The sequence below is a fragment of the Botryllus schlosseri genome, chromosome 4 (assembly GCF_051294905.1).
Source record: "Botryllus schlosseri isolate E-star chromosome 4, Bs_hap1, whole genome shotgun sequence".
Lineage (NCBI taxonomy): Eukaryota > Metazoa > Chordata > Ascidiacea > Stolidobranchia > Styelidae > Botryllus > Botryllus schlosseri.
The window spans coordinates 13,393,741-13,404,185 of record NC_137239.1 but is presented as its reverse complement, the minus strand read 5'-3'; the positions used below and the strand labels follow the sequence as shown (position 1 = coordinate 13,404,185).

The following is a 10,445-nucleotide window of genomic DNA, read 5'->3' as shown; positions in this document are numbered from 1 at the left end:
GGAGTGAAAAACGGTGATTTTAGCTCTGAGCGAAAAGTTGACCTATTTTTTTTAGTCATCCACTTAGCAATGCGGAGAGAAAAACTGTATTTTGAGCTCTGAGCGGAAAGATGACCTTTTTTTTTTTAGTCAACCGATCACAAAGTGGGAAAAAGTCACCGGTGTTTGAGAATTCTTTTCCGGTTTTGCAAGTCTCAAATTTCTGAAAAAGTGTCCTCTTTTTAGATTTCCAAAATATGGTAAGCCTAAGCCAGTGGTTCCCAACGGGGGAGGAATTCTCCCCTTGGGGGGAATTTTGCAATTTTCAGGGAGGAATTCCACTTTAGAATTGTAACGGATTTCTCAAATTGTTCATGTCCGAACTGTCATGTAGTCAACTAGTTACATTCGAACGTATGCTCCTTATGCCTGTTTTTTGTTTGCTGAAAGTATGTTCGAATGCTATTTGAAATCTCCTTTTCACATACAAATCCCCCCTTTTTTAAACTAGTTCAGATTTTCTGCAATTTTGTAGGCCAGCGACGGCCTCAATCAAATGTATCCTAAGCGAGCACATGTCGTGCCGAATCTATCACAACAAGGCCTCTAGTGAAAATATATATCTTATATTTTCAAGTCAACATTTTCAGACAGTGACAAAATATTCCAACCTCATCGATTCAAGTCAAAGAGATCGCTAGCCTTGCTTTATTTTTAGTGAACAGCAACCTGATCGAAAAAAGACATGTTAAACTCGGTGCAATGTCGCCGAAGCGTAATCGATTTCCTAAATTTCAATGAGCTCTAACAGGGAGTCTGATCACGTGTACGTCATGTATCAATGCTTTAACCAAGTCCCGAGGCTCCAAGTCACAAATCAATCTCGCCTTCATAATTTTGACTAGAGTCAATTCGAATCACTTTCAATTCACCATTGAGTCAAGTCCGAGTCCAAGTCACCGAGCACAGGGTAGAGTCTGAATCATGGTATTATGACTCGAGTCCGAGTCCATGTCACACTCAAGTCAACACTGTTTGGTGATATTGAATAATATGCATTTGTTATATACTAATTTTCCTCACTTTGAGCAGTTTCTTGTAGCATTGTCAAGTACCACTAGACGAAATTCCGATAGGGTGGTCACTTTACTGTTCTTCGAAATTACAATGAAATATCGGTCTTGGCCGTCTTATAGTCTCGAGTCATATGGCTTGGTTCGAGTCATGCTCAATGACTGGAGTTCAAGTCGAGTCAATACCCAGATTGTCTCGAATCGAGTCGTTTCCGCATTTTGAAAAAATGACTCGAGTCAAGTCGAGTCATCAGAAAATGGTGACTCGAGTCAGTCTCGAGTCTGGTCAACCCTACCATATGTGAAAGTACCAATATTATTGGCCAAATGCATACGCAAGCTTGAGAAACAAATCGTGAGACCAGTAAACTTATGCATACTGATTTTTTCGCGGCAGTTATATTAGCGATTGGTGCATGGTAAGCCGAAAACACAACTGGAAGTGTGGGGGTCTGTCAAGTCGAGCCTTACAGAATTTGTTTGATTCGGACCAAGACCATTGTTTTTGGAGGTCTTCAAACTGTTATTACAGCACTGCTAGAAAAAACACTCGGTACAGCCCGTCTTATTCTCTCAGTCAACAGGTGTTTGCGCGGTAAAAATGATCTTTTTTAATCATCGGGCAGATTCATCCTAAGGGGGGAATTTTGGCTTAAATTTCGGCCAAGGGAGGCACGAGATGAAAAAGGTTGGGAACCACTGGCCTAAGCTATAGGTACTGACTCAAGACGAGACGTTCGAAAACTCACGAAATAGACTTTCCGGGATTATCGCTTCTTGGGCCGTGGTCCGCTACAAGTAAAATACTTCTACAAATGTTGTTATTCAGGATTACTCGCATAACAATAACAATGTAAATTGAAACAAAACATATCGCTGTCAAATAAGGCACGGCCGAAATGCAATCGCGTGCAATATTGCTCGGAATGCTGGTGGCAGTGTGTTTTACTGTATGTCTACTGAACAAATTAGCCATGGATAAAAAGAATATCGGATGCATGAAGTGTGGGCTGCCGAAAGAAGATAATCACGTAGGTATCGTAGGCATGCTGAGGTTTTTTACTTTATCTTGCGAAATGCAAAGGCAAATCAGACACTGCGAAATGGTCTCACGTATGCTAACGTATAAATCCCGTATTCGTCACATTGTCACCTGTCAAATATACTCTATGCAACTATTCGTGATTACACTATTGCACATTATACGTTGTAACATACATATTTGCCCGGACATGTATTAGCTAGCTGATGAAATTTAATGGCGTAAACGTGACCTAATAAATACACATTTGTATCACATGTAGGTCGATTCGGAATCAGGCCAAGCACGAGCATAGGACCCGCGATAATCTACTATAAAATAGTCGATAACGTGGTTTCATTCGTACGTAATGTTGAAGAATCCCGCGCCGCCTAGTTTCGTATTAACTCGAAACTTGAAGTCATGATAGTGTCGGGCCCTAATCTATGCGAGAAAACAGCAATACTAAAATAGTAGACGTGGTTACCTGTGGGGATTTTTGCGCAGAAAACACCTTATAGTAGCTATCACTTATCCTGATAATTTGTATACGTACCAATCGAAACTGTGTTTGACAAATTGCTGGATGAATTTCCATTTGCGGATTTGTGGAGTATAAGAAAATTGTCATCTACGTAAGTCGGTCTTGTCATACCAAGCATATATACACAAAGTGACCTTATTCTCGAATGTCCATATCGATCCAATTTTAGAGAGTGAGATATTCATCTATCTATTCGCGTAAAACCCGATGTTGCTTTTGCGGCTGTGATATTTAATCGAAAATCCTAATTCCATATCACATTGCGCTACAAATTGTGCACCCGTAAAGTGTAAAAGTTATGCAATCTTGCTAATCTGATCACGAATAACGCTATTGAAATGTCACGTGATCTGGCTTGAATCTGATCGTCATGCGTTCCGTGTTTGACATGATCTTGTTTTGCTAGCTTTTGAATATTTGCTTTTATCGAGGGATTTTTGGAGGTTTTGTAATATATATACAATGTAAGCTAAGACGTCGCAGACAAATTAATGTTTATTCGATTCGCAGATGAGATTAACCATTTAATTCTTCTTGAACGAGCGTAATGGTGGAGCGTCCGGCTTGTTGATCGGTAGGTCGTGGGCTCAATCCCGGTCAGTAGAATTGTAATGCGTGGCTTTCTATCTTGGAGCTCATCATTATCCGTATGGCATGGTAGGTGGGGTGGTGCAAGACTGTAAAATCCTTTCTCGGCGGTATATGTACATCATGCACTCATGGTATGCATATGTATGTACAATGTACATATCGTGTGTACGTATCTCATAATTCGGTGTATATGCAGCAAATAGGCTACATCATGACAAAAGTATACTACGTCGTATTCCTATTCCTATTCCTATAATCTTCATGTTCAACAGCTGATATAAGTCTAAAGTTGGGATGAAACTGTATTAAAAAGCAGCTGGATTAATGAGTAACGAGACGCCAAACATTTAAAAAAATGCAGTAAATGGCCAGTCGGCGTACACGCCTCAATATCATTATATTTCATCAAATGCAGATCTACAGCAGAAAAGATTTCCAACTCCCAATTATATTCATTGGAGGTGTACCACGAAGCGGGACTACCCTCATGAGGACCATGCTTGACGCGCACCCGGACATAAGATGCGGCCCAGAAACACATGTCATTCCGCAGTTATTGATTATGAGGAGGGAATCAATGCAGTAAGTCTCCTGCAATAAAAAGAAACGTAGGCTTTTATAGTAACTAGAGGTAAATCAAATGCTACTTGCTACAGCAGGATGCATACACAGTACATACCCATAGCAGTTTTATATGATCTTAATGACAATGTCGAACTGGAGATGCGTCAAAATGCCTTTTTCTATGTACATGATATTAGGCTGTGTTGGCAATCATTCTAGGGCAGTGGTTCCCAACCGGTGGGGAATTTCCCACTGGTGGGGAATTCAATGGTTTCTGGTGGGGAATGGGCCCATTTGTTAAACACTATACAGGACAGTCTACATATTTGCGGAGACACATGCGCAATTACAGTTACCAGTTAACTGCTCTGGAATGTATGTATCGAAAGCAATATTGCGTTTTGTTCACAAAAACTCATTTTTAACTCCGGATAATCAATGATGGCGTTACAGACACATTGAGTATGACCAATATGACGTGATATAACGCTTTCGCTGAATTTTTAGGGTTATCGGTAGAACTGGACACAATGATTCGAGTACTCGAATCTGAATCGGGTAACAATTTTAATGATTCGAGTCGAGTAGTAAAAGACGATTTTTTCGAGTACTGAAATTATACGCTCCTCGCAACTGAAAGTTAATTTACTAACGAATATTATAGTTTTTATACTATGTTCCACTGAGGAAGCCTTGAAACCTTGATGTGCCGTGTTGCAGCATAAGAGACACTTTACGAAGTTACGATAGTTTCTGGAAATAACACATTTCCGAAGTCATGATCATCCCAAAACATTGTCAAACAAGTGCAATGAAATCGGTATGGTTGAAAAAATATCAAATTATCTTTAGCGTGACAGATAACAGGCATTATATTCTTTGTGGTGGCATAAAACGTACATATTTGAACTTTGGCATGATACATTAGTTGTGACGTCATAATGAGTGATACTCGATTTCCCGACTCGACTCGAAGCGTAAAACGTGATTCAGAATCGAATCACCCAGGTGCTCGATTTTGCCCAGCCCTAGTTATCGGTATCAGTGTATAGATAACTAACCTACAGATAGATGCGCATCACGTGATTCACGGTCGAGTGATGCTATAGTCGCAGATTTGTTGTCGCTTCAAAGCATGAAACGGCAACGTAATTGCTAATCCCATAGATGACGACCCGAGCGCTCAAATTTATTAACGTTAATATTATTCGAAAGCTACAGTCGCACTGATTCTGATAATATACATTAAATTTTCATCAAGGCAATGGAACCACCCCGAAATAGCATTCAAAGTATGAAAATCGGCATTGTTCTAAACCAACGGTTCTTAACCTTTTTTCCTCCAGCGCCCCCTTTCAAAAATTATCGTGCTCCAGCGCCCCCCAAACCTCATATTGTAAGGAATGTAATAAAGACAATGAGTAAGAGGGAAGGCTGTAACAGCACTTCGTGAAACCCCCTAAAACGATTGCCTGGCGCACCCATAGCGTGATAAACCAAACTTCTGAGGGCTTCGCCCCCAAGAACTCCATAGCGTGATTTCGATGGTCAGCAAAGTTTGTGTGGCCTGGTCGCCCTAGGTACCAACATTTTCTATAATGCCTGAATGAATAGGTGGTAATTACATATACAGATCGCTATAAACTTTTTATCCTCTCAGCCCACGTAATCAGATTTACCAGTAGCGCTGAGTGAGCTGTTGTATGGGAAAATAAAGGGCACGTAATTAATAATTAAACATATTCGGGCGTTCCCGTAGGTACAATTATTCGTTACCAGGGCCGTAACAGCACTTCGTCAGCCCCCCCCCCCCCAAAAAAAAACGTTGGTCTTGGGCCCCCCATCGGGTGTTAAACCAAACTTCGGGGGCTTCGCCCCCAGCCCCCCATTCGGCTATCCGCTATATTTGCTGATACTGGTCATCTACATTGGGTGTCCATTTACTGAGGCAGCTATTCTCGCCTAGACGCGCGAGGCGCGAAAAATTTAACTAATTAATGATTGAAGTGGTCAATATGATCGGGAATTGCATGTATATTGAGATCAATTTTTATACTCTCTCTGCTCACGTAAACAGATTTACTGGTAAAGCTGAGTGATGTGTGATTGAAAAGGTAGGACCCCTCAATAATAATTATACATCTTCGGGCGTTGGCAGGAACGAAACGGCACCTCGTCAGGCCCCCGAAAAAACTTGGGTCTTGGGCTCCCATAGGGTGATAAACCGACGGCCCCCATCACGTTGTTCGCTTTTGCCACGGAATCAGCTGTACTGTTTAGCGAGCCAGTGCGAAGCGCGAAAACTTTCGATAATTCACGATAAAATCGGTCAGTAAGATCGGGAATTGCATATATATTGCTATCAATTTCTTGTCCTCTCTGCTCACGTTACCAGATTTACCGGTAGAGATGAGTGAGGTGCAATGTTCCCTTTAAGCTGCGCGCGTGCGCAGTGCTGACACGGTCTCTGCGCACAGAAAATCCACGCTGCGCACAACAAATCCGATGTTATGACCTTTTTTAGTCGTTACGCACTGTTGTCCAAGAGTCAGCGCAGTGAGTTGTTGAGTGTGCGCAGACTCATCAAAACTTAAAGCGAACATTGTGAGGTGTCTTGGAAACTGTAGGGCCCGTAACTAATAATTAAACATATTCGGGCGGGCGAACCCGTTGGTATGACTTCGTTGCATGATGTTATTTCGTGACTTCCTGTCTGCTATATCAAAAAATATAGAATCGCCCAACAGGGATATCGCCCAGTAGGAATATCTAGTTTTAGATATCCCTGTCGCCCAATCGTACTAAACTAGAAGACGCACACGATTTCAAATTGGTATTTCTTCACTGGCATATAATTTTTCCCTGCCAGATGGAATTCGTGTTCTGGGGTTCAGATTGCCAGGACAGGAACATTCGGTGCCAGTCATTTAGGCGCCCATGGACAATTAAACCTATATGTATCTTGTAGGCTATATATAACGAAGTTTTCGGTGTTAATTTGCTCTGAATACTCATTAAGTATATGTCCTACCACCACATCATCTACTGCGAAGCCATTTTTCTCCAGCGCTCCCCATACCACCCCCTGAGCCCAGCGCCCCCCATATCGCCGCCTGAGCGTTTCCGCCCCCTTCAAAATTGCCAGCGTCCCTTGGGGTTGCTGGGGGCAAGGTTAAGAACCACTGTTCTAAACAATCGCAACGACGCAGCACGATGACCATAGTAATGGTCCTTCCGGGGTTTCGATTGTTCAGAACAATGCCGATTTTCATACTTTGAGGAGTATTTTGCGGGGGTTCCATTTCCCTGATCAAATTTTGATGCGCATTATCAGAATCAGCGTGACTGTAGCTTTCAAATAAGATCAACTTCAATAAATTTGAGCGCTCGGGTCGTCATCTATGGGATTAGCAATTACGTTGCCGTTTCATGCTATGAAGCGACGACAAATCTGCGACTGTAGCATCACTAGGGTTATCACTACAAAAAAAAATTCAAAATTTTGTGTGTCCTGTAGTCACAAACGATGAACTTTTGTGTCCTGATTTCAAAATTAACAAAAATTAAGACTGGTTAAACAAAAACCTCACTCACAAAAATTTTCCAGTTTTCACTGTAGGCTTTTTTTGTAGATACAGACTATACAATATATATACCGACTTATTTCAATTTAACTGACACAATTCCAATTGCGAAATTTAAAATAGTATTTTGGTAAATTGTGATTGCCCAGATTGAATTAATCCGATCGTTTTCTTGCTTAGATACAATATTAAATAATTATTAAATAATTAAAAATTTTGATTTTAGATGTAGACTGTATATATCAGTGGTTCTTAACCTTTTTTCCTCCAACGCCCCCTTTCAAAAATTTTCATGCTCCAGCGCCCCCCAACCTCATATTGTAAGGAATGTAATAAAGACAATGAGTAAGAGGGAGGGCCGTAACGGCACTTCGTCAACCCTCCTAAAAACGATTGCCTTGCGCACCCATAGCGTGATAAACCAAACTTCTGAGGGCTTCGCCCCCAAAAACCCCGTAGCATGATTTCGATGGTCAGCAAAGTTTGTGTGGCCTGTTCGTCCTAGGTACCAAAATTTTCTATAATGCATGAATGAATAGATGGTAATTATATAAGTAGCTATAAACTTTTTATCCTCTCCCCAACGTAATCAGATTTACCAGTAGCGCTGAGTAAGCTGTTGTATTGGAAAATAAAGGGCACGTAATGAATAAATAAACATATTCGGGCGTGCCCGTAGGTACAATTAATTCGTTACCAGGGCCGTAACAGCACTTCGTCAGCCCCCCCCCAAAAAAACGGGTCATCGGGTGATAAACCAAATTTCCGGGGGCTTCGCCCCTAGATCCCCCTTCGGCTATCCGCTATTTGCTGATACTAGACATCTACATGGGATGTCCATTTTCTGAACAAGCTATTCTCGCCTAGACGCACGAAGCGCGAAAAATTTCAATATTTATTGATTGAATTGGTCAATATGATCTGGAATTGCATGTATATTGATATCAATTTTTATCCTCTCTCTCTGCTCACGTAAACAGATTTACCGGTAGAGCTGAGTGATGTGTGATTGAAAAGGTAGGACCCCTCAATAATAATTATACATCTCCGGGCGTATACTCATTGGCAGAAACGAAACTGAACTTCGTCAGGCCCCCCGAAAAAACTTGGGTCTTGGGCTCCCATAGGGTGATAAACCGACCGCCCCCATCAAGTTGTTTTCTTTTGCCGCGAAATCAGCTGTACTGTTTAGCGAGCCTGTGCGAAGCGCGAAAATTTTCGATAATTCACGATAAAATCGGTCAATAAGATCGTGAATTGCATATATATTGCTATCAATTTCTTGTCCTCTCTGCTCACGTTACCAGATTTACCGGTAGAGCTGAGTGAGGTGCAATGTTCCCTCTAAGCTGCGCACGTGCGCAGTGCTGACACGGTCTCTGCGCACAGAATATCTACGTTGCGCACAACAAATCCGAAGTTATCACCTTTTTTTTAGTCGTTACGTACTGTTGTCCAAGGGTCTGCACAGTGAGTTCTTGAGTGTCCCTTGGGGGGCGCTGGAGGCCAGGTTAAGAACCACTGGTATATATCGTATAATTTCAATTTGTCTGACACAAATCCAACTGGCTGTTCGAAAAGGCGAAAGTAGAACAATTCAACATATTTTCAGCGGTCTAGAAAACCGATTCGAGGAATGTGATGAAAATTTGAAAATGCAATATATTATGTGACTCAGTATCTGGTGATACCGGGCGGCGGCATGTCGTTGTGAAACTGCAAATTGCAATGATGAGCAAGGGTTTTCATAAAGCACAATGCATTGGTTGCCAACATAATATTATCGATTCTTAAAGCATATGTCAGAGTTCTTCAATCCAACATCCTCCACAAATCCAACTCTCAGCTACAAATTTGGAGATGATATGGTAAGACACTACGAAAACTTGGTACAATCCACCAAGCCATAATTTCAAATGAAAATATTAGAAAACCGAGGATGGAGTCATGATTTTAAGTTTATCTATGTGCTGTGCAGAGCGTGCCGCTCTTTCAGAGAAAATAGTATATTACCACTAATAGCATCAACTTCCATCTTCTACGCAATGCGAGATGGTGCTCAAGGGTATAATTCCGTACTGCCAAGTCCCCAGATGAAGAATAACTCTTGAGATATCATGCTTATTCATCGCAAATGCGTGTCAGGAAGCTTGGTATTCTAACCAGATGTCTATAGATGGAATATACTGTAGCCCGACCTATTATCGGTTCGCCGATAATATCGGGACGATATCACACTTTGAAAGAATCATCGGTATCGGCTATTGAAGCTGAAAAAGTATCGGCAATTTTCGTTACGTCTCAGGAAGTCACAAAACTATCATCTTTGACCGATAGACTGAGAATATTGATATATGTCACATAGCTTACACTTAACAGTATTCCAGATGTAGCCTTTCTAGTTTATTTCATGTTCAAGTATAACAATGGCTGCAAAGATGTTCAAATAAATGTTCTGAAGCTTTGAAAATGTGCTATTATATATATATGCTTCTTTTGAATATCGGCTGAATGTATTGCGGTTCTCGGTCAAGGTGTGAGATATCGGTATCGACCAAGAAATTCGATATCGGTCGGGCTCTAGAGTATACCAAAGATTATTTGCTGCCATCTTTGTGCTCGAATGTCCTGCAGCGATAAAGTACCTTAAAATCCCATTGGAAGTCGGATATGTCCGTTGTAGATGTCCCTGGAACTAACATAATAACAGAGAGGGAAGTCAAATTGATGGATGAACTTTACCAGAAGTGCAAAGGGACATATATATGAAGATTAAATTTGTAGCAAAGAATACCTTTGAATTGTAATTTTTTTCTATATTTGGACCAGTGTCGAAAATTGAAGTTAATTTGTTCGTGACATTTTTTTCGATTTGAACAAAATGATTATAATTTTATTAATTTATACCAAAATGTTCATTAATTCCTGCTACAGGCAAATTTTTTTTCTAGTCATAAACCTAAGCATCACTCGACCGTTAATCATGTGATGCGTATTTATCCATATGTTAGTTAATAGTATCAGCATAGTGTCATATATGATGGGGACACAAGCAAATCTCAAGGCTCAGTGAAATTGGTATACGTCAC

At 40.9% G+C, this 10,445-nt stretch overlaps 1 protein-coding gene across 1 annotated transcript in view; it reads left to right on the top strand.

The window, feature by feature from the left end:
• The first annotated feature begins 1,103 nt into the window (after window positions 1-1,103).
• The window catches only part of LOC145438147 (protein-tyrosine sulfotransferase 2-like), a 43,530-nt gene continuing 34,188 nt past the window's right edge, over window positions 1,104-10,445 (top strand). Inside the window, exons 1-2 of the mRNA XM_080315529.1 lie at window positions 1,104-2,083; window positions 3,624-3,790. Of these exons, the coding sequence (XP_080171655.1) occupies window positions 1,952-2,083; window positions 3,624-3,790 (299 nt within the window). The 5' untranslated portion in view covers window positions 1,104-1,951. The remainder of the gene's footprint in view (window positions 2,084-3,623; window positions 3,791-10,445) is intronic.